The sequence below is a fragment of the Carcharhinus amblyrhynchos genome, chromosome 7 (assembly GCF_965287045.1).
Source record: "Carcharhinus amblyrhynchos chromosome 7, sCarAmb.v2.hapA, whole genome shotgun sequence".
NCBI lineage: Eukaryota > Metazoa > Chordata > Chondrichthyes > Carcharhiniformes > Carcharhinidae > Carcharhinus > Carcharhinus amblyrhynchos.
Window position 1 is genome coordinate 78,977,218 of NC_137330.1, and position 27,313 is coordinate 79,004,530.

The 27,313-nt window shown below is 41.1% G+C and overlaps 1 protein-coding gene across 5 annotated transcripts in view; it reads left to right on the forward strand.

Moving 5' to 3' along the window:
- klhl32 (kelch-like family member 32) overlaps window positions 1-27,313 on the forward strand; it is a 277,267-nt gene that overhangs the window by 113,051 nt on the left and 136,903 nt on the right. For all 5 annotated transcript variants that reach the window (XR_013887023.1, XM_080192648.1, XM_080192649.1 and 2 more), the window contains one exon: window positions 26,965-27,180. Coding sequence is in view for 4 of the 5 variants with exons in the window: in XM_080192648.1 (XP_080048774.1) it covers window positions 26,965-27,180 (216 nt within the window). In the remaining variant the exon portion in view is untranslated. The remainder of the gene's footprint in view (window positions 1-26,964; window positions 27,181-27,313) is intronic.

Sequence of the window (27,313 nt, forward strand, 5' to 3'; positions counted from 1 at the left end):
AAAGATCAGAGGCTGAATGCCCGTGACCACTGAAGTGTTTCCTGTGCTGTGTTCGCTGCGCTTAACCCCCTTTCTGCTCACATTGTCTATACCTTTAAGACTTCTTTACCTGGAAAGACTCGCATTCCAACCAGTATTTTGTAAATTGAGTTTGTGTTTTTATATGCCCTGTTTGTGAACTGAAATCCCACTCACCTGATGAAGGAGCAGCTCTCCGAAAGCTAGAGGCTTGTGCTACCAAATAAACCTATTGGACTTTAACCTGCTGTTGTGAGACTTCTTACTGTTTTTACCCCAGTCCAGTGCCGGCACCTCCACATCATATTTGTTATGTACATATCTATTGCTCAACCTCCTTACAAAGTTGATTCATTTTGTTTATTGTCCATAAACATTGAGTAGCTAGAAAGCTATCAGAAGCCTTAACATATCCCAGTAGGATTAACTGAAAATTGTCCAGTCCAGTTCTTTTTGCATATTCATGCTTCAAAAGAAATCTGAAAATGTAATTGTTTGTGATGTGTGCTGAAAAATAATTGCAGAGTCACACCATAATTCTAATAAGCCTGGACAATTTTCCTGAAGTGCTTCTACTCACCAGACCACAAATCTGTGAATTTGTAATGCCTGCTCCAGACACTGAATTAGGACTGAAGGGAATGATTCCACAATTCTAGGGAAATTGACTTTGGGATTGTCGTACATACAAATACACTAATGCAGTTGCAATGAGGAGCTGACCTTGCTGAATCCTACAAGGTCAGCTAATTTTATTAAACCGCACATGTTCCCTCTGCAGCTTGTGTCTTGTGCAGGGCTGGAATGAATTGAGGCCTGGTGAATCTAGCCCATGCAATATTTGGAGGATGGCATGGTGGCACAGTCGTTGGTACTGCTGCCCCACAGTGCCAGGGACTCGGGTTCAATTCCAGCCTCAGATCATTGTATGGAGTTTGCACGTTCTCTCCGTGTCTGCGTGGGTTTCCTCTCGGTGGTCCGATTTCCTTCCACACTCCAAAGGTGTGCAGGTTAGGTGGATTTGCCATGCTAAATTGCCCCTTACTGTGCCAAGATGTGTAGGTTATGGGGATTAAAGGGGTAAATACTTGGGGTTACAGGAAACAGGTCTGGGTGGGATTTCCCCTTAGTGTCAGGGAGATTACATGATATTGTGGGATTAGGGCGTGGATGGGATTGTTGTCAGTATAGACTCAATGGGCTAAATGGCCTCCTTCTGTATAGTAGGGACTCAATGATTCTATGACTATTGCGCAAAATTGAAACAAATGCAAAACTTGGGTTGGTGGCACCTGCTTTTTGAGAGCTCTTGGAATACAATGTGATCAGGAAAATGAACCAAGGTGAGCTGAAATAAGCTGCTGGGGGAGGGAGAACGGTTCTCAACAAATGGTTGTCAGTCCAGGGTGCAGTTGTCTTATGTGAACCTCAACAAAGGACAGAGCATCAGATATCCACACTCAATCACTGACAGCAGCCACAACTGCAACCTTGAAGCAAAGCCAGGGTCACATTGCCAGTGGCTGTGCAGGTATCTGTGGCAATGAACTTTTGTCCTTGGCTCCTCTGGGGAAGTCCTGGAGACTTTTAAAACCAATTGAAAGTTTGTGACTGCGACATTGTTGCATTGCACAAGGGAAGTCACAAATTTTGATTATGTTTCATTCTGTCTTGCCAGAGAGCAGCAGACAGTGTAAGCACATGGCTTCACTAGGATTGCAGATTCTCCTCGGTGCCATTGTAGCCTCTGCCTATCAACCCTGATCTACTGCAATCGAAAGGGATTCCACTCCCTCAACCACCAGCTGGTGTGTGACCATAGATGGTGACACACCTTGCAAATCAATATCCGATGTCCTGGCAGCAGTCATGATATATTCTTCCTGCGGCAGTAGCTGTATCATCTACATTTGATGCACTGTTGACAAAGCGATGTGTGGCTTACTGGGTGACAATGGCTATTGCTGACATGCAACTCTGGTGGCACAAATGGGCAGCACACATGCAATTAAAGTAATTAAAGGGGGGGATGGTTGCAGACTGGATGTACATTAGGGGCACAGCTAAATATCAGAAAAAAGCCAAGGCAGTCTGGAAGACACAGCAAAGGTAGACACGTTAAAGCACAAGGAAATAAGGCATGGCTGGATGGCATTTATTTTAATACAAAGACTCTTATGGGTGAGGCTGATGAACTGAGGACATAGTTTAGCACATGGAAATATGATATTGCTATCACAGAGACATTGTTAAGGGAGGGGCAGGACTGGCCGCTCAATATTCAGGCTTTGGAACTTCAGGTGAACAGGGATGGGGTGCAAATGAGGAGGTGGTGTTGCAGTATTGATCAGAGTCAATTACTGCAGTGAGGAGGGATGGTGTCTTATCAGGCTCCTAAATGAGGCCATTTGGGTGGAACTTAAAAAAAACGGTGCAATCACGTTGCTGGGAGTATACAATAGGCCCCCAAATAGTCAGGGAGAGATAGAAGAGTAGACATGTAAGCAAGTCTTAGAGAAGTTTAAAAATAATAGGACAATAATAGTAAAGGATTTTAACTTCCACATTATTATTTGGGCTAGGTAGAGTGTGAAAGGCTTAGCGGAGACAGAATTCTTAAAGTGTAGCCAGGAGAGCTTTTTGAGCCAGCGCGTAGAAAGTCCAGCAAGAGCCCTTCTCTTGTTAGACTTTCTATGTGCTGGATCAAAAATCAATACTTGACCTAATTTTAGGGAATGAAGCCAAGTAGGTGATAGAAGTGTCAGTAGGGGAGTACTTTGGTGATAGTGACCATAACTTAGTAAGATTTAAGATAGTTATGGAAAAGGGGTGGAAATGAAGGTTCAGAATTGCGGGGAGGCTGGTTTTAATAGGATAAGACAGGATCTGGCCGAATTGGATTGGGAGCAGATACTTGTAGGAAAATCCACATCAGAGTCATTCAAAAAGTTAATGGAAAGAGTACAGAACCAACATGTTCCTGTAACAGTGAAGGACAGGAGCAAAAAGTCCAGAGCACCTTGAATGTCATGGCAAATACAGGATTGGATAAGGAAAGATGGAAGGCAGATACAAGGGGCTGAAAGCAATGGATGTCTTAGAGGAGCACAGAAATATCAGAGGGGAATTAAAGAATAAATCAGGAATGCAAAGAAAGGGCATAAAAAACACTGATGTGCGAAATAAAAGAAAATTCACTCAAGGAATTCTAATGAAGCTGTCAGACATGATTTCCCCTTTATGGAGCCACGCCAAATCTGTTAGATTGTATTGCATTTCTAAATGCTCTGCTATTACATTCTTTATAATGGACACTAACATTTTCCCAATGACAGAAGTAAAGATAACTGACCTGTAGTTAACTCTATTTTTGTCCCTCTTCCTTTTCAAATAAGTGTGTTACATTGGCAGTTCTTTGGGACTTTTATAGAATTTAAGAATTCTTGGAAGATTACCATTAGTGCAAACGCTATTCTAGGGAGGAGTCTGTGATATAAATGAACAGATTAGCACTGTAAGTGGTTCAGAAGTAAGGGAGTGCTGTGGAGTTGGTGGGTCAGTATTGATGACATGTTGCACAGTCGGTGGATCAGTATTGAGGGAGTGTGACACAGTTGTTGGGTCAGTAGTAAGGGTGTGCCGCACAATTGTTAGGTCAGTATTGATAGTGGATTGCACAGTGGCTGCGTCGGTATTCAGGTAGTGCCGCACAGTTGGTGTGTCAGTATTAATGATGTGCTGCGCAGTTGTTGGGTCAATATTGAGGGAGTGCTGCACAGTCAGTGACTCAGTATTGAGGGATTGTTGCACAGTCGATGGTCAGTGTTGAGGCAGTGCCACATAGTCAGTGGGTCAGAATTTAGGCACTGCTTCATAGTCGGTGGGTCACCATTAGGGAGTGGTGCACCATTTGTAGGCCAGTGTTAAGGGAGTGCCACACTGTTGGTGGTTCACTATTGAGTGCCACATAGTCTGTTTTCATGCTGTAAACCTTTTTGACACTGAGAAGGAGGAGGTGTTAGCAGTTTAATGGGCTGAAAAGTGGGTAAATATCCAGGCCCAGATGAGATGTGTCCTAAACTGCTGTGTGAGGCAAGGGAGGAGATTATAGGGGCTCTGACGTTTATTTTCAAATCCTGTCTGGCCGCAGGTGAGATGTCAGAGGATTTGAGGACAGCTAACATGGGATCATTATCCAAGAAGGGAAGTAGGGAAAAATGAGCTAATTACAGGCTAATAAGTCTAACATGAGTGGTGGGGAAATTATAGGAAAAAATTCTGAGGGACAGAATTAATCTCCACTGGGATAGGCAAGGATTAATCAAGGTACTCAGTATGGCTTTGTCCAAGGGGAGATTGTATCTAAAAAATTTGATTGAACTTTCTGAGGTGGTGTCTAGGTGTGTAGATGAGAGCAGTACAGTTGATTTGCTTTATTATTGTCACATGTATTGTTTATTGTGCACTATATAGACAATGCATACCATTCATAGAGTACATAGTCAGAAGGAAAGGAGAGGGTGAAAAATATAGTGTTACAGTCATGGCTCAGGTGTAGCAAAAGCCCAACTTAATATAAGGTAGAAACCAAAAGAGAAAATGCTGGAAAATCTCAAAGCTTTGACAAAGGTTTGTCTGGACTCGAAATGTCAGCTCTTTTTTCTCCTTACAGATGTTGCCAGACCTGCTGAGATTTTCCAGCGCTTTCTCTTTTGGTTTCAGATTCCAGCATTCGCAGTACTTTGCTTTTATTAATGTAAGGTAGAATCATTCAAAAGTCTGATGGCATTAGGGGAGAAGCTGTTCTTGAGTACTTGATGTCTTGAGATGTGGCCTACTGATGTAGTCACCTGAACTGATCTGGGACCAGTGTTCTAGCGGAAAAGACAAATAGGGTGGTCACAAAATCTTTAACTTAGTGAGTGGGAGGAACGGAAGTATAATGGTTAATGGGAAGCAAAGTAACAGGTTAACATTTGGGGAGGAGGATTCAGCTACATGGAAGATCATGAAAAAGGTTAAAAGGAAAGAGAACTCAGGAGAGGTTATTAATGGAGGAGAAAGTATAAAAACTAGCATAAGGGCACTTTACCTAAATGCTCGTAGCATTCAAAACAAGGTAAATGAATTGACAGAATGAATCATCGCTAGTGAGTATGATTTGGCGGCTATGATAGAGACATGGTTGCAGGATGGTCACAACTAGGAGTTAAATATCCAGGAGTATCAGACTATTTGGAAGGGCAGATAGCAAGGTAAGGGAGATGGTGTAGCTCTACTATTTAAGAATAACATCAGGGTGGTAGTGAGAGATGATATAGGTTCTATGGAGATAAAAGTTGAATCCATTTGGGTAGAAATATGAAATACTAAGGAGAAAATGTCACTGATAGCCGTAGTCTATAGGCCACCAAATAATAACGTCATGGTAGGGTGGACTATACACAAACAAATAACTGATACATGTAAAAATGGTACGGCAATTATCGTGGGGGATTTTAATCTACATGTCGATTGGTCAAACCAGGTCAGCCAAGGCAGCCTTGAGGAGGAGTTCGTAGAATGTATCCACGTTAGTTCCCTCGAATAATGTAATGGAATCTACGAGGGAGCAAGCTATCCTAGATCTTGTCCTGCATTATGAGACAGGAATAATTAATAATCTTGCAGTTAGGGATCCTCTTGGAAGAAGCGATTACAATATGGTTGAATTTAAAATACAGATGGAGGCTGAGAAGGTAAAATCCAATACCAGTGTCTTTAGCTGTTCAGTATTCCTTCTCACCTATGTACTCTATGAATAGTATGCTTTGTCTATATAGTGCACAATAAACAATACTAATACTAAACAAAGGAGATTACAATGGGATGAGAGAGGAGTTGGCTAAGGTAGCCTGGGAGAAAAGACTTCATGGTGGAACAATTGAGGAACAGTGGAGAACTTTCAATGTGATTTTTCACAGTACCCAGCAGAAGTATATACCAGTGAAAAGGAAGGACCATAAGAAAAGGAATAATCATGGATATCTAAGGAAATAAAAGAGGGTATCAAATTGAAAGAAAATGGATACAAAGTGGTAAAGATTAGTGGGAAACTAGAGGATTGGGAAATCTTTAAAGGTCAGCAGAAAGCCACAAAAAAACTATAAAGAAAAATGAGATGGATTAAGAGAGTACACTAGCTCAGAATATAAAGACCGATAGCAAAAGTTTCTAGAAATATATAAAACAAAAAAAAGTGGCTTAAATAAACATTGGTCCTTTAGAGGATGAGAAGGGGGAATTTAATAATGAGAAATGAGAAAATGGCCAAAGCATTGAATAGGTATTTTGTGTCGGTCTTCACAGTGGAAGACTAGTGGAGTTGGTAACTAGTGGAGTGCCCCAGGGGTTGGTGCTGGGGCCTCAGCTATTTACCATTTATATAGATGATCTGGAGGAGGGAACCGAGTGTATGGTGTCAAAATTTAAAGATGACACCAAGATTGGTGGAACGGCAAATTGTGCGGAGGGTGTGGAGAGTCTGCAGAAGGATCTAGATAGGCTGGGCGAATGGGCCAGGAACTGGCAAATGGAATTTAATGTTGGCAAATGTGAGGTTGTCCACTTTGGTAGGAATAATGGTAGGAAGGATTATTACTTACGTGGCGAAAAACTGCAGCAGGCGACGGTGCAGAGGGACCTCGGGGTCCTTGTGCATGAGTCGCAAAAACCCAGCCTGCAGGTGCAGCAGGTGGTCAGGAAGGCAAATGGGATGCTGGCCTTCATAGCGAGGGGGATTGAATATAGAAGTAGGGAGGTCTTGCTGCAGCTGTATAGGGCATTGGTGAGGCCGCAGCTGGAGTACTGTGTGCAGTTTTGGTTGCCGCACTTATGCAAGGATATTTTGGCCTTGGAGGGAGTGCAGAGGAGGTTTACTAGGCTGATACCGGAGTTGAGGGGGTTGAACTATGAGGAGAGGCTGAATAAACTAGGCTTGCACTCGTTAGAGTTTAGAAGAATGAGGGGAGATCTCATTGAGACATATAAGATGATGAATGGGATGGATAGGATAGAGGTGGAGAGACTCTTCCCGCTCAGAAAGGACAGTAGGACTAGGGGGCACAGCCTCAAGGTAAAGGGGGGGGGGGTGCGGTTTAGAACAGAGTTGAGGAGGACCTTCTTCACTCAAAGGGTGGTGAATCTCTGGAATTCTCTGTCCGTTGAAGTGGTGGAGGCTGCCTCGCTAAATTTTTTTAAGACGCATGTTGATAGGTTTTTGATAGGCAAGGGGATTAAGGGTTATGGGGAGAGGGCGGGAATGTGGAACTGAGCCACGACAGATCAGCCATGATCTTATTGAATGGCGGGGCAGGCTCGAGGGGCTAGATGGCCTACTCCTGCCCCTATTTCTTATGTTCTTATGTTCTTAAGACACAAATAACATGCCAAAAATTGATGACAAGAAAGCTATGGCATTTGAGGATCATAATCACAAAAAAGTAGTGTTGGGCAAGCTAATGGGGCTGAAGGCAGACAAGTCTCCTGGTCCTGATGGAATACATCCCCGGGTACAAAAAGAGACAGTGGGAAAATAGCAAGTGCGCTCATGGTAATTTACCAAAATTCATTGGAATCTGGGGTGGTTCCAGCAGATTGGAAAACAGCAAATATGACGCCACTATTTAAAAAATTGAGGTGAACAAAAGGCAGGTAAGTATAGGCCAGTAGCTTAGCTTCTGTTGTGGCTCAAATCTATCATCAAATAGCGAGTCATCTGGATGGAAATTGTCCCACTGGGCAGACGCATTCATGAGTGGCAGGTCATGTTTAACTAATTTACTGGAATAATTTGAGGACGTTATGAGTGCGATGGACAACGGGGAACTGATGATGTGATGTATCTGGATTTCCAGAAGGCATTCGACAAAGTGTCGCACAAAAGGCTGCTGCATACGATAAAGGTGCATGGCATTATGGGTGAAGTATTAGCATGGATAGAGGATTGGTTAATAACAGAAAGCAAAGAGGGGGGATAATTGGGTGTTTTCCTGATTTGGTGATCAGTGACTAGTGGTGTGCCTCAGGGATTGGTGTTGGGAACGCAATTGTTTAAATTTGCATAGATGATTTGGGAGTTGTGGACCAACTGTAGTATGTCAAAGTTTGCAAATGACACTAAGATGAGCGGGAGAGCACAGTGCACAGAGGACACTGTCTGCAGTGGGATATAGATAGTTTAAGTGAGTGGGCAAGGGTCTGGCAAATGAAGTACAATGTTGGTAAATGTGAGGTCATCCATTTTGGTAGGTTTAACAGCAAAATGGACTATTATTTAAATGGTAAAAAATTGCAACAGAAAAGGCAATGACGGAGTGGCAGTGGTAGGAGCATCAAGACTGTTACCCTGAAAGAAGGCATTGCGCTTGTGCTGTACATGACTCCACAACTCCCTTGGGCTGGCAGCTCAGCAATCCTAGGAATCTGTTGGAGCACAGATTGCTGGAATACTGTGATGCTCTGCAAATCCCTTTCAACTGTGGTATCACAGTTATGATGGCAGTGGCCTGAGCTTGCACAGCAAGAGTCTGAGTTTCCATTGCACCACACAAATATTGGATTGCTTCCAGCTGTGCTACAATAGAAGCTGAGACATCAACCATCAGTCTTGGATTGTGGTTGGGTCCACCAGTCTACTGTCGGTATTGGCCACCACTTTGATGCTTCAAGGATATGTGCTCCAAACTCTACACAAAGCCCTGTGATGAGTTCCATAACTTCGCACAAAAGATTTCTGGCAGGATTCTCTGTGCAGCGAGTATTTCATTGTGCTTGTCACCTTGCATTTCACATTAGCTTTATTGTATAGACAGCCCCTTTGATATTATCATCTGAGTACTCTGCAGCAGAATCCATGTATGATTTACCCTTTGGTAAGCTGACACTGTGTGATCCTTCCTTGTTTACAGGCCACTTGTGTCCAGTGAATCACCACATGCAGATGTCATCTCTGTACAACTCTGTAAATTACATACAATGAGCTGACAGTGGCACAGTGGTAATGTCACTGAACTAGTTATCCAAATGCCCATATGAATATATTGGTGACATAAATGAATAAATCTGGAATATATAATAAGTATCAGTAAAGATACTTTGGTGCAAAATGTACTCTGGATGGAAGATTTCAATGTCCATCACCACGAGTGTCTCGGCAGTAGCATTACTGATCAAGCAGGTTGGGTCCTAAAGGGTATAACTACTAGTCTGGGTCTGCAGCAGGTGGTGAAAGAAGCAACAAGAGGAAATAACATACTTGACGTCATCCTTACCAATCTGCCTGATGCAGATGCATCTGTCCACGATAGTATCGGTGAGAGTGAAAACCACACAGTCCTTGTGGAGACGAAGTCCCGCCTTCATATTGAGAATAACCTCCATCCTGTTGTCTGGCACTATCACTGTGCTAAATGGAACCGACTTCGAACCAATCTAACAACTCAAGACTGGACATCCATAAGGCGCTATGGGTCATCAACAGCAGCGGAATTGTACTCCGGCACAATCTGCTAACTCATGGCATGTCATATCCCGCACTCGACCATTACCATCAAGCCAGGGGATCAACCCTGTTTCAATGGAGAATGCAGGAAGGCATGCCAGGAGCAGTACCAGGCATATCTAAAAATGAGGTGTTAATCTGGTGAAGTGACCAAACTACTTGCATGCCAAATGGTTAAAACGGCAAGTGATAGACAGAGCTAATGATCCCACAACCAACGGATCAGATCTAAGCTCCACAGTCCTTCCACAATCGATCAAGAACGATGATGAACAATTAAACAACACACTGGAGGAGGAGGCTCCACAAATATCCCCATCTTCAATGATGGAGGAGCCCAGCACATCAGTGCAAAAAATAAGGCTGAAGCATTTGCAGCAATCTTCAGCCAGAAGTGCTGAGTGAATGATCCACCTCGGCCTCCTCCAGTGGTCCCCAGCATCTCAGATGCTAGTCTCAGTAGCAGCAGCATATACTATCTACAAGATGCACTGCAGCTATTCACCAGAGATCTTTAGAGAGCACCTTCCAAATACACGACCACTTCTATCTAGAAGGACAACAACAGCAGATAAATGGTAACACCGCCACTGCAAGTTCCCCTCCAAGCCACTCATCTTCCTGACTTGGAAATATATTGCCGTTCCTTCACAGCGGCTGGGTCAAAATCCTGGAATTCCCTCCCTAACGGCATTGTGAGTCAATTCACAGAACATGGATTGCAGCAATTCAAGAAGGCAGCTCACCACCACCTTCTCAAGGGCAACTAGGGATGGGCAATAAATGCTGGCCAGCCAGCGATGCCCATGTCCAATGAATGAATAAAAAAAATCAGTAATGATGACCATGAAGCTATCATTGATAGTTGTAAAAACTCATCTGGTTCATTAATGCTCTTAGAACATAGAATTTAGAACATAGAACACTACAGCACAAACAGGCCCTTCGGCCCACAAGTTGCGCCGATCATATCCATACCTACCAGGCCTATCTGTAACTTTCAATCCCATTAAATCCCATGTACTCATCTTTATGGAAGGAAATCTGCCATCCTGACCAGGTGGCTCCAGACCCACATTCCGGGAATCAGTCTGGTAAACCTTTGCTGGATTCCCTCAATAGCAAAAATGGCCTTCCTCAGACTAGGAGGCCAAAGCTGCACAATACTCAAGGCCCTGTATAACTCCAGCAGGACATCCCTACTTCTATACTCAAATCTTCTTGTGATGAAGGCCAGCATGCCATTAGCTTTCCTCACCACTGGTGTACCTGCATGCTAACCTTCAGCGACTGTTCCACCATGACACCCAGGTCACATTGCACTTCCTCTTTTCCTGAGCTGCCACCATTCAGATGATACCCTTCCTTCCTGTTTTTGCCACCTAAATGGATAACCTCACGTTTATCCACATTATATTGCATTTGCCCACTCTGCCACCCTGTCCAAGTCACACTGCAGCCTCTTAGCATCCTCCTCATAGCACCCACTGCCACATGTGAGGGCCATTTTGTTAGTTTTGACAATTTAACATAGCACGTTAACTAATGCAATTGTGTGTTTGTCTTCCAGCACACATTCTTATTTGCTTACAAATGGAAAAGATTTATTAAATTTATTTTCTGCAACCCAGTGCCATTTAAGATATATTGGCCTGGACCTTCTGAAGAGCTGCAATCGTCATCAAACTGTTGTTCCACTCGAAAGTTTCCCCAATTGACGCTGCTCCACATTTCACCCGTAACTTTCCGAACCCAGTTTTTCCAGAGATGCGGAGTGCGCTGTCCATTGGGAAATTCTTGTCAAAGTGGAACGAGGTTAGGGGAATATCGGAGTTAGCCCCTTTTTAAGGCAATAGCTGGAGTATGGTAAGATTAAATTTGCAGTCTTTAAATGTCAGTGAATAGACGAATGACTACTTGAGTGAATGGATAGGCACACAGTATGGATAAGGGGGTAAGAGGGTAGTAGGATGGGTGAACTAGATAATTGGGTAGGTTGGCTGAGGTAAGTGGGTAAATGCATGAGTAGGTTGATGGGCAAGGTGGGTAAGCAGGTGAGGTCGGTAGACAATAAGTCAGATGGGGGAGCATGGTTGGGTTGGACGTCAGCTGAGGTAGTCAGGGGAGGTAGTTGGGGCAACACAAGTAGCTGTGGGATCAGGAGTGGAATCAGGCAGGACTCTTGGAGAGGGGCAACAGAAGTCAGGTGATAGTTGGGGTACATGATGGGTAGTCAGGGGGTCAGGAGAGATGTTCGTGGGGCCAGGATGAATTCTTTGCAAGGTCAGAAAGAGTGGTCAGGAGGCTAGTGTGAGTGATTGGAGGGGGTCAGTTGTCTAGTTGCCCAATGATGTGGAGATGCCGGTGTTGGACTGGGGTAAACACAGTAAGAAATCTGACAACACCAGGTTAAAGTCCAACCGATTTATTTGATAGTAAAAAGTTTTTACTATCAAATAAATTGGTTGTAGTTGCCCAATAATCAGATGTTAGACCAGGTGTGCCCCCCCCGACCCCAGTGACATGTTTGCCAGAGGTGACGCGCTACTGTCCAACTGCATATCATTGGCCAGCTGCATACCATTGGCCAGTGGTGGGGGACTTTTCAGTACCGCCGCTGTTAATAGGGTTTCCTGTTGTTTGGCTGAGGAACCCGTGGCAGAGGCTCATCGTCAGGGGGACCAGATGATCCCACCGGCTGGAAGAGCTGGAAAATCCTGCCTCAGGATTTTTCTGTCTACCGTTTGCTGATTCAGGTAAGGATGCTCTGAAATCACCGATTCTAGCTCAGAATCAGGGACATTCGCTGAGCAGCCTATGGAACAGGGGAATTTAAAACTTTCCACACAATTCCCATGGAGGTCCCACGAAGGGACATCTGGAGGGTCCTGATGCAAATTGTTGGTTTTTGTCTCGTCTCCACAATCCTGAGATTGGAGGATTTGACCCATTGTTTTCTGCTGCCTCTTTGTCTGCATTTAAAGTTAAAACACCAGTAGATGGCAGTATGAACTCATTAAATGTTAGGAATCTGACATTGTAGTTTAGCTTTTACGAAATGTTTCCTTTGAAGGTTGTGGGGGGAGCACAGTGACCTTATTTATACATTTTATGTTTATGTCTGCCATTGTAAACATTTTACATTGTAAACTCTTAAAAAAGGCTTGTGGCTTGTTTCTGTATAGTTAGCACAGTACCATTCAGCAGCATAATCATTTATCATTGTGCATTGTAAAACTAGTCATTTGTTATAATTTGAATGTAAATTACACTTAGGTTTTACAAATAAGGTGACAGACTTGCATAAGAGAAATTGCAGGGTTCATCTCCTTTCTTTCATACTTCATTCATTAGGTTCTGAATTAAATACATCTTATTAAACAAGGAGCATGTCCAATGATGATATTGTAATGGCAAATTACTCTCCCTATTATAAGTATATTTTAAATTCACAGGCATTAATTTGTCATTAAGAACCATTAGTTTAGCACTTTTATGTGGTGAACGTGATCTGAAAGAACAGCTTGTTGTAAGACATGCAATGGCTACTCTTTTGCTGTATCACCCTGCAGCTGTTTTACATTATTAAAGGAGCTAATGAATACATTGCAAAGTCATAGTGATGATCAGTGGGTTACAGGGATTATCCCATTGGTGAGCAATGACCTGATAACTCACTGGTGATAAAGATACAAGTGGGTTATTAAATTCTTGCAAGCAAGTTTTCTACTTCAATTATTTTTCTGTTGGCCTTTCTCATGACAGCAATGTTATGTTAGTGCACATAGTGAAATAAACATGCTGCAAAATCAGCTAACATGAAGAATTTTGACTGGAAAATCTTGACAGTCTTAACTTGTGTGTTTGTACAACTTGGATCTAATGGGTAAAGGACCAGGAAGGCAGCGGGGTGGGGGGGCAAAATGTGTTGTTTGCAATATGCAAAGGTCAGATTTTAGGGTATTTGTAAGTGAGATGCGGGCAAATTTCATGTAACATCCTCCTTACGCACACAAGTTGTTGTTACGTTCTAATTTTTATTTCTTGTGCCGTAGTTCAGAAATAGGAATAAGCCACTCAGCTCCATGTCCCTTGATACACCAGCCTCTCAGAAGCATATCAATTTCAATCTTGAAAATGTATATTATCAATCTAGGATTTATAGCCTTTTGGGGAATGAGTTCTAGATTTCCATTTGTCTTTGTGTGGGGAAAATAAAACGCTCCTGATATCTCTCTTAACCATTGCTATTCTAAAGTTAAGATTATGTTTCCTTGTTTTGGATTCCCCCACCTGCAAGGTGATGGCCTAGTGGTGTTATCGCTGGACTATTAATTCAGAAACTCAGCTAATGCTTTGGTAACTCAGATTGGAATCCTGCCATGGCAGATGGTTGAATTTGAATTTGATTTTTTAAAAATTTGGAATTAAGAATCTAACAGTGACCGTGAAACCACTGTCAATTGTCGGGAAAACCCAGCCAAAGAAAGGAAATCTGCCGACCTTGCCTGGTCTAGCCTTCGTGTGACAACAGAGCCAGAGTAATATTGTTGACTCTCAACTGCTCTTGGGAAACTAGGGATGGGCAAAAAATGCTGGACAACCAGCAATGCTCATGTCCCATGAATCAGTAGAAGAAAACAAAAGAAAATAGTTTGTTATATTGAACACCCCAGTTTTGACTAAGCAGCCCAGAGATAAAGGGGATAGAAGATTTGATTAAAACCAATAAATTAGATTGTGGGAGAAGAATAACAAGGGTAAGCGGTGGCACAGTGGTTAGCACTGCTGCCTCACAGCGCCAGGGACCCAGGTTTGATTCCAACTTGGGTTACTGGCAGTGTTGAGTTCTGCACGTTTTCCTTGTATCTGCGTGGGTTTTGTCTGGATGCTCCAGTTTCCTCCCACTGTCCAAAAGACGTGTTGATGCGATGCATTGGCCATGCTAAATTCTACTTCTGTGTACCTGAACAGGAATGTGGTGACTACAGGATTTTCACAGTAACTTCATTGCAAGCCTACTTGTGACTCTAATTTAAAAAAAAAGATTGAGAGGCAGGTGGATCAAGGGATATGGAGCTGAGTGACTTATTCTTATTTCTGAACTGTGGCGCAAAAAAATTACAACATAACAACTTCCCTACATAAGAAGGATGTTACATAAAATTTACCTGTATCTCAATTACAGATACCTTAAAATCTGGGATTGCCATGATGGCGAAAGGGAATAAGGCTGAGATAGTATCTGATATAACTGATTAAAGAGGCAAATTATTAATCGGCAAGTGTTGTCATCATGAGTGAGAGGAACATACAGATAGGGTGCTGTTTGGAATAGACTTCAAATTTACAGGAAGAGTCTCAGGGAAAATTAATTGTGAACCAATACCCAAAATATAAATCAACAGAAGAAAAACAAACTATATTTAAGTCTATCTTAAATGAAGAAAAAGTAAATTCTGTTTTTTTTAAGAATGATGCTGATGCTGTTAGTTGAAGAGGACACGAGTTTTGTTAGTATTATTACAAATGATCAGAATATGGAGTTATACTGAGTAGACTATTCCCATCAGTCTTCACAATGGACTATGAAAATCTCTAGTGATTGTAAGTGAGATTAAGGAATCCATGATACATTTCAATGTTTAATCTGGAAGTACTAAATATTCACAGTTGAATCCTTGATCAAATGGAATCTACCCTAGCGTCCTTGAGGAATTAAGCCAATTAATGATGCTTTTGTTATTTTTCTTAAAGAGTCAGCAAATACTGGAGCAGTACCCAAGGAACAGGAATTAAGAACAGGCCATTAGAACTTCTAACCTTTTCCTTGAAGATTTTCCATTTATCAGCCTACTTTTTTTTGCGTTATTCAACCGACTCACAATTCATCAAAATAATTTTTATCTAATCTACTAATAGGACTTGCTCTTGTTGCATGACATAATTATCAAACACTTTTTGAAAATCTAAATTTTATCCACTATGTCAGTTTCCCGTCAAGGTGATCTTAACTGCTATTCTAATGAGATGTGTTTTCTCCTATATTTGCAATTCTGTGGTGTTCCACACATTCACAATAGTTGATCATCGGATTGGTCAGCGCAGAAGCTGTAGTCCTTTTTAAATCTCAATTCTCTGCCATCTTTTTGCACTTCTACATGTCCATATCTTTAAATAAGCACCTCAAATCTGTCTTGCATCACTGGTGAAAGGTTTGCCTCATTCCATGTCTGGTGATTTTTGGTTGCCAGCTTTTATACCACAGGAGCTGTCCAGGCTCCACTTTGAAATAAAGTTGTGACATGGATGATGTCAGTGAACCCTGATTTTTGAATGTGCAGTGGTTGCCTGTAGCGAGAGCTTCCGCTCACTTGAAAGCTAGAGAGTTAGGTGATTTCAGACGATGTGATGATTCGTCTCGATTTTGCTGTGTGCCACTCTTACTGGATAAGGGGTTAAAATCAGGGTCTAGACACCTTACTTTCCGTATTATAGCTGACTTGAAGTGACTCAGCTGTTTATGGTTTGAGTTTATCGAACCCTAATATCTAAGCAAGTTCAGGATAAGGAATAGAAAACAAACCTATCAGTTACTTTGGTTGTGAAGCCTCTCTTGTGCCTCAGCAGTTTCTTCAAACTTTAAAAAACAGCAGTATAGCATTAAGCCTCATTTTAAACTTCAAATACAGATAGGTATTTATTCAACATAAACTCCCTTTCTAGATAAAGCCTAAAAATGCCAAGATGTAACAGTAATAGATAAATAATGCTTGAAAAGTATGTGGCTTTTATGACAAGATTTAAGTCTATAAAATAAAGTTAAAGTTTATTTATTGGTCACAAATAAGGTTTACATTAACACTGCAATGAAGTTACTGGGAAATTCCCCTAGTCGCCACAGTCCGTTGCCTGATCGGGTCAATGCACCTAACCAACACATCTTTGAGAATGTGGGAGGAAACCCACACAGACACAGGGAGAATGTGCAAACTCCACACAGACAGTGACCCAAGCCCGGGAATTGAACCCAGGTTCCTGGTACTGTGGAGCAGCAGTGCTAACCAATATGTCGCTCACATTGATCCTTTCCAAAGATCTGAAATCTTGATTTAGGCCCCTCAAAATTCCACACAAATAACAGTTGTACCTTTACTGTGTAATAGATGAACTAGCTGCCTGTTTTGAAAATAGGTGGAATTAGGCAGTATTCAAAGGATTACAAATTACCATATATGTTGGTAACACAATGGTTTTTCCTAATAATTTTATTTTATAATTGATATTATTTTGGTGTAGTGTGCATGTTGTTCATGCTTTTGTCATGCCATACCAAAACAAGGTGCTATGATTTATTTCAGTATAATTGTTGACTGTGTTGTGTGTATATCCTATGTTGTGGATTGCCTGAGCTGACCAAATTCAAAGGTTGGGAAAAAGACACCTGTTTGTCTGACCATACAGTATTTGTTATTCTGTTTTGCAATCAGAAGCTTTGGAGCTCTTTTAACTTGCTCCAAGGTGTGCTGTTGCTGGGGAGCAAGAGAATCAAAAGGAGCAGCAGAATTGCAAATGCTGAATAAAGGGGGAAAAGAAAAATGGTGTGGGGGAGAGGAGAAGTTATTTGATAAACTAAAGGTTATTCCTTATATTTTGCAAAGAGCCATGTTTTAACTATCTGTTCATTGCAGACAGAAATTGAATGTGCCTCATAAGCATCTCACCACTAGTCAATTATCATGAATGATAAGAACAATAAGACAAAGTTACCTATTTCAATCATTAATATGTATCACTAGCTACAGCAATAACATTCTTGAACCAGCAGAAAGGAGGAGTGAGAGATGATGAGCAAAAAGCCTCGTTCCAGATTGTATAGATTTGTGTGTTATCAGAGGAGTGGTGTGGATGGAAATTCCTGCTGAAAGGTTTTCCTTGTATCTGATACTAGAAATAAACTTAAAGGAATATCAGCAATTTGAATTGCTATTAAGGAAAAGGCACTAATCATTATTAGTTTATTGTGTTTGAAACACCAAGAGGTCATTCTTTTTTGCATGAACATAAATCTTGAATGGTGACTCACAGGGGTCAAGTGCCTGAATCCCTGCTTATTTAGGTGTTTAAGTTGTGAAGTGATTGGCAGCTTAACCTACTTCTAGCAGTCAATTAAGATGCAGTATTTTGGAATGCACAATGCTCATAGTTGACAGTAAGCTCACTCATAGTTGCCAAAATTTCTGAACTGTCCTAATAGCCAAAGAATATACCTGTAGGCATTTCTTGTTTTAACTTGATGAAGGCAACCTGTTTTGTGTAGTGTTCAAGAATATAATTCAATATTGTACTTGGTTGTCAAAAATTATGGTTATCCAAAAGTGATTGAGACAATCTTTTCAACATTATGATGCCATAAACTCAGATGCCAAGGGCGGTAGATTTGCAATTAAATCATTGAAAACTGTTTTCGCTCGTATTACTTTTCTCTTTTAAAGACCTATAACTTTCGCTGTCAATATTAACCTTGTGTCCTGTGTCACAATTTCTGGTTTGCATTCGTCACATTGAGATTTATAATGGTAAACCCTTATTTCAACATGTAAAAAATGTTATAAATGTAAAATCCAATGACATTTGGCTATTGTGGTGTAATTACTGGCATCTGATCCATAGGTGCCATTTGTGTCTCCCACATCCTTTAGCTTAGTTATCAATTCAGCACAAACTGTAAATGCAGAAATTTAGTTCTGACTCCTATGAAGATAATGTATGCCATCCCCTTTTTTCCTGCCTCGCTAAGCTTTTTTGCCCAATACCACCTCCGTTGCTGACTTAACTGTCTGCCCACTCATTATCAACAAAACGTCCTCTGATTTTGTAGGTCCTCCACCCTCAGTTCTTGAAAACACTTCCAGCCTTTTATTTCCTTTTCCATTTCTCTGCTGATTCCCTCTCCTTACTTAGCTCAATACGTCCTCCTTCAAACCCAAACATTACCCTCCCCAACCAATGGTGCAGTTAAATCTGTACAGATCTTGTATATGAGGGCAGCCTAATTTTTATGCATTTTCAAAAATAAATAACCGATGCATTATGGCAAGAGGGAGATTCGTTTCACCAAAACCGTTGCAAATTTAGACTGCAATAATCCATATTAATTATCCAACAATAATAATAGTATTCATTGTGCATGGTATAAAATTAAATGTTTGGATAAGGGCTCAGAATAGCCTGATATTATTTACAGAGAGTCAGGCCTTTTGATTAAATGGGTATTATCAGACTTTGCCAATTGGTGGTTTGAAAGCCATGTTTCTTTTTATCTTAGCAATGCTGTATACTGGAAGTAAGCCCTTTACTTGTTGGAAGTCTTTCCATATCTGAGCCAAAAATGAAGGATTCGAGCCCCTAGCAAGTGGAGATTAGTATATAGAACATAGTACAACACAGTACAGGCCGTTCGGCCCTTGGTGTTATGCCGACCTATGAAGCAAGTCTAAAGCCCATCGAACCTACATTATTTCAATATCATCCATATGCTTATCCAATGACGCTTTAAATACCTTTAATTTTGACAAGTCCACTACCATTGCAGGAAGAACATTCCACGCCTTTACTACCCTCTGAGTAAAGAACCTACCTCTGACATCTGTCCTATATCTATCACTCCTCAATTTAAAGCTATGTCCCCATCACCATCTGAGGAAAAAGGTTCACACTGTCCACCCTATCTAATCCTCTGATCATCTTGTATGCCTCTATTAAGTCACCTCTTAATCTTCTTCTCTCTAATGAAAACAGCTTCTAGTCACTCAGCCTTAACTCATTAGACCTTCCCACCATACCAGGCGACATCCTGGTAAATCTCGTCTGCACCCTTTCCAATGCTTCCACATTCTTCCTATGATGTGGCGACAGAACTATACGCAATACTCCAAGTGTGGCTGCACCAGAGTTTTATACAGCTGCAACATAACATCATGGCTCTGAAACTCAATCCCTCTACCAATATAGTTGATAAATACTAGTTTGATAGATGGGATGGGGTGAGTTGGTAGGGGCATAAGAACATAAGAACATAAGAAATAGGAGCAGGAGTAGGCCATCCAGCCCTTCGAGCCTGCCCCGCCATTCAATAAGATCATGGCTGATCTGTCGCTGCTCAGTTCCACTTTCCCGCCCTCTCCCCATAACCCTTAATCCCCTCTCTTATCAAAAACCCATCAACCCACATCTTAAAAATATTTAGCGAGGCAGTCTCCACCACTTCAACAGGCAGAGAATTCCAGAGATTCACCACCCTTTGAGTGAAGAAGTTCCTCCTCAACTCCGTTCTAAACTGCCCTCCTTTTATCTTGAGGCTGTGCCCCCTAGTCCTACTGTCTTTTTTGAGCGGGAAGAGTCTTTCCACCTCTATCCTATCCATCCCATTCATCATCTTATACGTCTCAATGAGATCTCCCCTCATTCTTCTAAACTTTAACGAGTACAAGCCCAGTTTATTCAGCCTCTCCTCATAGCTCAAGCCCCTCAACTCCGGTATCAGCCTAGTAAACCTCCTCTGCACTCCCTCCAAGGCCAAAATATCTTTGCGCAGGTGCGGCGCCCAAAACTGCACACAGTACTCCAGCTGCAGCCTCACCAATGCCCTATACAGCTGCAGCAAGACCTCCCTACTTTTATATTCAATCCCCCTCGCTATGAAGGCCAGCATCCCATTCACCTTCCTGACCACCTGCTGCACCTGCAAGCTGGGTTTTTGTGACTCATGCACAAGGACCCCGAGGTCCCTCTGCACCGTCGCCTGCTGCAGTTTTTCGCCCCGTAAGTAATAGTCCTTCCTACCATTCTTCCTACCAAAGTGGACCACCTCACACTTGCCAACATTAAATTCCATTTACCATTTCCTGGCCCATTCGCCCAGCCTATCTAGATCCTTCTGCAGACTCTCCACACCCTCCGCACAATTTGCCGTTCCCCCAATCTTGGTGTCATCAGCAAATTTCAACACCCTACACTCGGTTCCCTCCTCCAGATCATTGGGCAGTGGAGGTGGAGTGCGGGGGGGGGAGGGTGGTGGGTGGAATTGTACGTCTGATGGGTGCAGATGATCCTGTGCACCCATTCAATTGTAAAGGATACATACAGAACTCTTCAGCCTTGGTTGCAGCCCACTTAGCACAGGTTACACTGAGGATAAAATTTGAGGAAAGCAATAGGAATCCTTTTTTAGCTACTCTTCCTTGGTGAGAAGTTACAAATCTTGTGAGACTTAAATTAGGATCTGTCTTAAGGCAGAACACAAATGGCAGACAGACAAGCCTTATCTTTACCAGTTCCTACTTTATTTTCCATTCTTTCTTTTAATCCATTTATTTCTATATTGTCAAGCAATGTTTTTACTGTGTCTCACAGCATAACTGTTGTTTATGTTCAAATACATCCATATTTTATTCCTGTAGTCATGTTAAATATACATTTAGCATGTTTATCAGTATAATCATCTCATATTGAATATCTTAATGTTGTCTTTCCCTAAAATCTGTGATAAGATACTAACACTGTCTGAATAATGTGCTGATATTCTGTACAAGCTTAACAGAATGACAAAAGTAATTCTTTCATAGGCTCATAAAATGCTCTGATCATTGCAACATGAACATTTGAAATAGCAATGAACCAAAGCAGAAGGTTGTTCTCCAGTGGGAAAATTGCATTTAATTGTCCAGCAACTGTCTATAGTTGCTAAAAGGGTACTGCACAGTAAAAATATTACATCTCTGGCATATTATAATTTTAAGAAATTTTTGACCATTGTTTTCTCTATTTTTGATACTGCATTGTCCCAAGATAAGGAATGAATTGTATGATAGATTCTGAGGTACATTAAGTGAAAAGTGATTAATATCCATGGAGCAGGCAGCACATACTTAAGTTCAGGAAAATGCCAGAAAACCGATTCAATATAGAAACATGCAGAACAAAATCAATCAAACAACCTAGCCGTGACAAAGTGGACCAGTTTAGTTAGAAGAATACTGGGATAAAGCTGTGATTAAATGCATACTGCTTAGAAAATACAAAGTAGTGAAGTTGGACTTGCATAAATTGCCTCAAATGTCATTGCACTGCACACAAGGCTATCTTTTGTGAGGCATGCAAACTTGTGCAAAAAATTAAAGACTCGTCCACAGCTGGGAATCTCTGGTGCTGCTGCAGTGAATGAAATTTTGGCTAAGTGCCAAATTCTCCATTCTTGCTGGCAATGGGGCACATATAGACAAGATCAAAGAATCCTGCCTTATGCTATAATTAGGGACCAGACAGAACCAAGGCCATTCTATTATAAATCGATATTTTTGTTATATTTTTTCATGTTAAAATTGTTCCATGCGACAGGCTTCTTTGTTTTGAGCATTGTTAGGCTTGATTTTAAAAAAATCAAGTGACGATGATGGCAGTCAACACCTTTTAATAATATTAGTTTACAGTGACAGACGTAGAAATAAATTCCCACAACTGTCAGACTCTTAACCAAAAAAGTATTGCTATTTCCCAATTGGATAGTCTGTCTAGTCACTGAAGGTATGTGACTGGGCAGAAGCAGAAGTGACTGTGGTTTTGGGGAATTGACTCTTGAGCCATTTTCCAACCAAATCTCAATCAAAAGTCCAATAGTCCTCCTCCCATTTTCTCACAGATTCCTGCTCCTTGATGGCAGTGACTGAAGGCACTTGACTGAGAACCTTAGAAGAAAACAACAAAAATAATGTTTATGATTCTTTTCCCCATGGTGCTACTATTTTCTGTGATTAAGTCACATCAATCAGAATCCAGCTCATCTCTTTTCTAATTACTCAGTGGATCACCAAAGCCACTAACCTGTGTGCCACAGCAACTTGAGAACCATTTTTGCAGTCAGTGAGATCACAACATTGCCTAGCAATTTCCAAGCTCTGTAAAATGTGTGGTTTTGTCCTTAATACTGCATTTCTTGCCCAGAATTCTATTTGTCTGTTTGTGTGGTTCCTGGTGGAATTCTCCAAGTCCACTGCCAATTCTTTCACAGCTTTTAGGAATTAGACATGAATATTATTACCTCAGGATGAAGTATGAAGTCCATACATTAAAGCACCTGTTCTATATTACACACTCAATATAATTTTCTAACCTCAATAAAGATTAATTTTTATTATATAACCTCTTGGATTAGATAGCAAATCCATGCAGTGTTCTCCCTGCATCTGGAGAAAGGGGTTATTGGAATGCATTAAACTACACAAAAGATGACAGCCCCTCCACTGAGATATCATTTTGTACTTTCAAAATCCTTGGGTGTTTCAAAAACAAGTTTGCATCAGTCAATGTCAAAACTCCCACAGTTGCCATTTGACCTTTATGGTATTTAGCAGGATTGTTGAAGAGTGCTTCATTATTAAGGACTTGTTTCACCTAAACAAGAAACTATCATCATCTGCCTGTATATTCTGCTTACCACGTGCTTTGATCCCTGACTGACCAAATAAGTGCACTTAATTCTATTTAATTCAGGCAGATTTAGTTTGTCATCTTGTCGTCTTTAGAGACACAGAGAGGGAAAATTTTGAAGGATGGATGTTTGATTTTATAATCAAGCAACATCTTGTAGACCAGGTTGAGCTGTTGTGGGGCATATTTGGCATATTATCATAATGTCTTAAGGGATAAAATGCAAGACTTATCCTTTAAGTGTTAGGTAAAACTTCAGTATGTGTGAAGATTATTGTGACTGCAATGTTCCAGTTTTTGGATAGCTATTAATATCACTGACAGAGGGTTAGATAGATGGTAAAGATGGATTTGCAAACAATAAATTCTGCCTTAGCCAGTAGCACCCACATCCCACAATCAAGTACATAAACAAAATAGTTGTGCTTTGTCTCCTGTTTCAACTTAAGTATTTAATGCTAGTTTTCTGCAGGGTATCCAGAATTGTTTTAAACTTTGTCCTCCTCGAAAGAGGACCAAGCTTTGATCACCCTTCTTGTGGCAAAAGCATCAAACACCTCCCAGCTATATTTAAGAAATATTCTCATAAATATTCCTTATCAATGCAGTTTGTTCTGCTTCCCCTTCAAAAGATTCTTACTTGAACTCAACATCAAACCAAAAATGCCTCTGAGGGAATAAGAGAAGTCACGTGCCGCAGCGATAGCGCCACTGTCTTTCAGCCAGAAGCTCCAGCTTTGGGTCTCACTCCTGGACTTAATGGCCATGGAAGGTGGTCAAACAGGTTGAATATCAACTTTTAAATTCTTATGAGCTGCCATTGGTGCATGCTGAAAGAGCAACTGATAGCCTCTGCCATCACCACTCAGCTTCAGACTACAGCATGTATGTAGAAGTGTGTATTGCCACAGCATCTCTGACTTCTTGGGATGGGGGCGGGGGTTGGCGGTTGGCTCAGTTGGCAGGATGGCCGGTGTGCATTATATTGGTGCGAACAGTGTATGGTTCAATCCCTGTTCCAGCTGGGGTGGATTTGAGATCTGCTACCTTGCCCTCTCCTTGGTGGAAATCGTGGCAGCATGGTCAGACCTGCCTTTAGGCAGAGAGCAAGAGAATAAACAGAAAGCGAACACAAAGTAAAAGGGAAAATGCTGGTCTGGTAGGAAACAAAAGAGCTGACGTTTCAAGTCCAGATGACCCTTTGTCCAAGAAAGGGAACTTCTTTCACCTCCAAGTAAATTGTAGGGGAACACTTTATATGTAATATTTATATGTAATACAATTTAAAATGGGCAGCTAATGAACACTGGGATTGTGAGGGGGTTGATTTTTTTTAAACTTGCACTCCTACAATTGGGGGGAATCCAATTCTATCATTCACGTCTTCTTGAAGTATTTGGTTATCCAGAGTGAAAAGCACTGATAACCCAGGACTTTTAAATTTGTGTGATCTTCCAAGCTTCATTCAGTGTATCAAAATTCCTCACCTTGTGAAGGATCAAAGCAGTAAGCAGTATGGTAGATGTGGCTAGATCAAAGTCTTGTATTCAGAAAGGATTGTAATTATAGTTTTCTATTTAATTTTCATGTATTTACCAACACCCTTTTGCAACAGCCTCATGTCCTAGCATTCATTGATTCATGAATTGCAACTTCCAGTAGCCCTGTCATTGCAACCCCGCATGATGTAGTAGTCATGCTTTCCATTGCTCCACCTAAGTGTAACAACTTGTACTTGTTTACATCAAAAACATCTGCCATTTATGAGCCCATTTCTCCTAATGCATGTAAGACTGCCTGCAGATTATTTATCCTATCCAGGTTCCTAATTCTGATGCATATCTTTATGTCACCAGCAAACTTGTAAATGTTCCCTTGAGTGACTTCAGCCACATTGTGAAGAGAGACAATAAAAAGCAATGTACCTAATATTGATCTCTGCAGTACTCCACTGGTGGCTAGAACCCCTCTGGAGCTTCGAGCACTAATAGCCACTACTGTCTATTCCAGCACAATAAATGCGCTATCTGACCCAAGATCCGCTTGTTAATTTTACAAGCCTTGAAATTACCTAATAGCCTTTGAGAAAACTTCTGAAATCCTGAAAATAACATACAGACTTTCATCATTCAGCAATTTTGTAATCTGTAGTTACCTGATTCTGATTCCTGCTCTGGATCTTCCTATTTGGCTGCATTTTCAGACAGATTGGGGATCATTTCTTTTGCTGCCAAATACTATGTTTATTTGACTTCTTCATATTTTGCTGAACAGATTGTAAGAAACAGCATCTCACAAGATATGGAGCTACAAAACAAATATACTAAGTATGTGGAGGAAAATAACTAGTAAATAGATTGAATATAATTTAATTTTTAAATTATTTTTGAACCGAATACAGTACCCTGAAGGATAATGCCCTTCACAGTTATTTTCTAGTGTAATCGCAGTGTATGTGCGTTGCAAATAAACTGTATAGAACTTGCTTTTGTCACTGAAACTGACATAAAATCAAATGGTCAATTCTTTCCAGACATGGGAGAATTGTATAGGAAATTGTGCTGAACAAATTTTTAAGTAACTTGGAAAGGTTTCATTGAATTTACAATGTACGTGTCAATTACTTTGCAAAAATGGCAATTCTTTATTTTGAGTGATATTATCTCTTTCCTGGTGTATTCTGTACACTCCTTCATTTCTGAGTAATCAATACTTGTTCAGGAAGGAGCAGGGAACATAACATTAGGGACTGCATTCTCCGACCTCACCCGCAGCTGGGATTCTCCAGCCCCTTTTGTAACGAATGAAGATTTGGCTGAGTGCCAAATTCTCCATTCTTGGCAGCAGCGTGGCATGAATAGCTGAAGAATTCCAGCCTAGATTTCCATTTTTTTCCTGTTTTGAAACAGTTGCGTACAAAGTCTCCAGGATGGCCCATCTTCCACTGTATCTCCTATATAAAATAAATTTTGAATAATAGGTACATTGAAATGGCTAGATAGATAATAATGTATTATTGGGGTAATTGCCAGTAAAAACTAATGTTAAAATTGTTGAACTAGATGACAGACTAGATTTAAACAGATTCTTTTCTCCCCTGGAACTGGATTGGAATTTATCCTAGACTGATGGGGCAGAACTTTCCCATTCCACCCACCACAGGAATCGTAGCAGGCAAGGGATGGACCATGGAAAGGCCCGATGGGCAGGATTTTATTGTTTCGGAACGAATGAGACAGTAAAATCCCATCAATGGTCTCGGCTTTCTGGTTACTCTATGATGCTTGGGTGAAATTAGATAAGATGCCTCATCCCAGTTCTGAATGGATCTAAATTGAGGCTTTATATATGATGCAACATTAAGAATGCATACCAATCATAAAGCTGACTGTGAAGTTGAATAGTCTTTTTAAATAAAGAAGTTTTATTCACAATATATGGACCAAAATCTGCTCTCCTTAGTGAGCACAGGGAGTGGGGTTGTGATGGGGGGAGGGAAATAATCAAGGTCTTTTAAATCACTGTACAACCTTGAACTAACCTGATGCCTGCTGTTTAATTTTATTTTTATTCCATTTTAAAAAACATCTGTTGCCTTCAAGACACTCATTTACATGAGTAGACAGGTAACTTCCTCCGAGGTTTCTTCCAAAGCTCCTCTGCAGTTAGACTTGAGCAAGATAGTTTATAGAAAGTAGTCTATGTAATTTCTCTGTCTCTTCTGAAATTTAATTGAAGGCTTACTCACCCAGTCTGTTATGCCATTAACCATGCACTATTATTATTGCAGTGTGCTCAGGTAATTAAATGATATGGATTCTAATGAAATTGCTGATACACTGTATGCTCTATATATAATGTTTATCTATTTATTAGTGACAGGAATGCCATTTTCAGTGTTCTTTTTGTTGTCTTAGGAACTGACTAGTTTCAATTACCTGGATTTATACAAACTTGCTGATCTATTTAATCTTACACTGCTGGAGGAAGCAGTAGTTAACTTCCTGGTGAAACACCTATCTGAACTGCTGAAGAATCACCCTGAGAAGGTCATGGCACTTCCTTACCGGCTGCTGCGAGAAGTTCTGAAGAGTGACCGCCTGACATCACTGAGCGAGGAGCAAATATGGCAGGTAACATAACTGCAGCAATGTATTTGACGCCAACTCAAGTTGTTTTTTCAAAAGGTGCTGCTTCAATGTTGTACACAATTCCATAGGATCGCCTTCCATTATTGGGTTCAAGTGGGAATTGTTCATGTGTGAT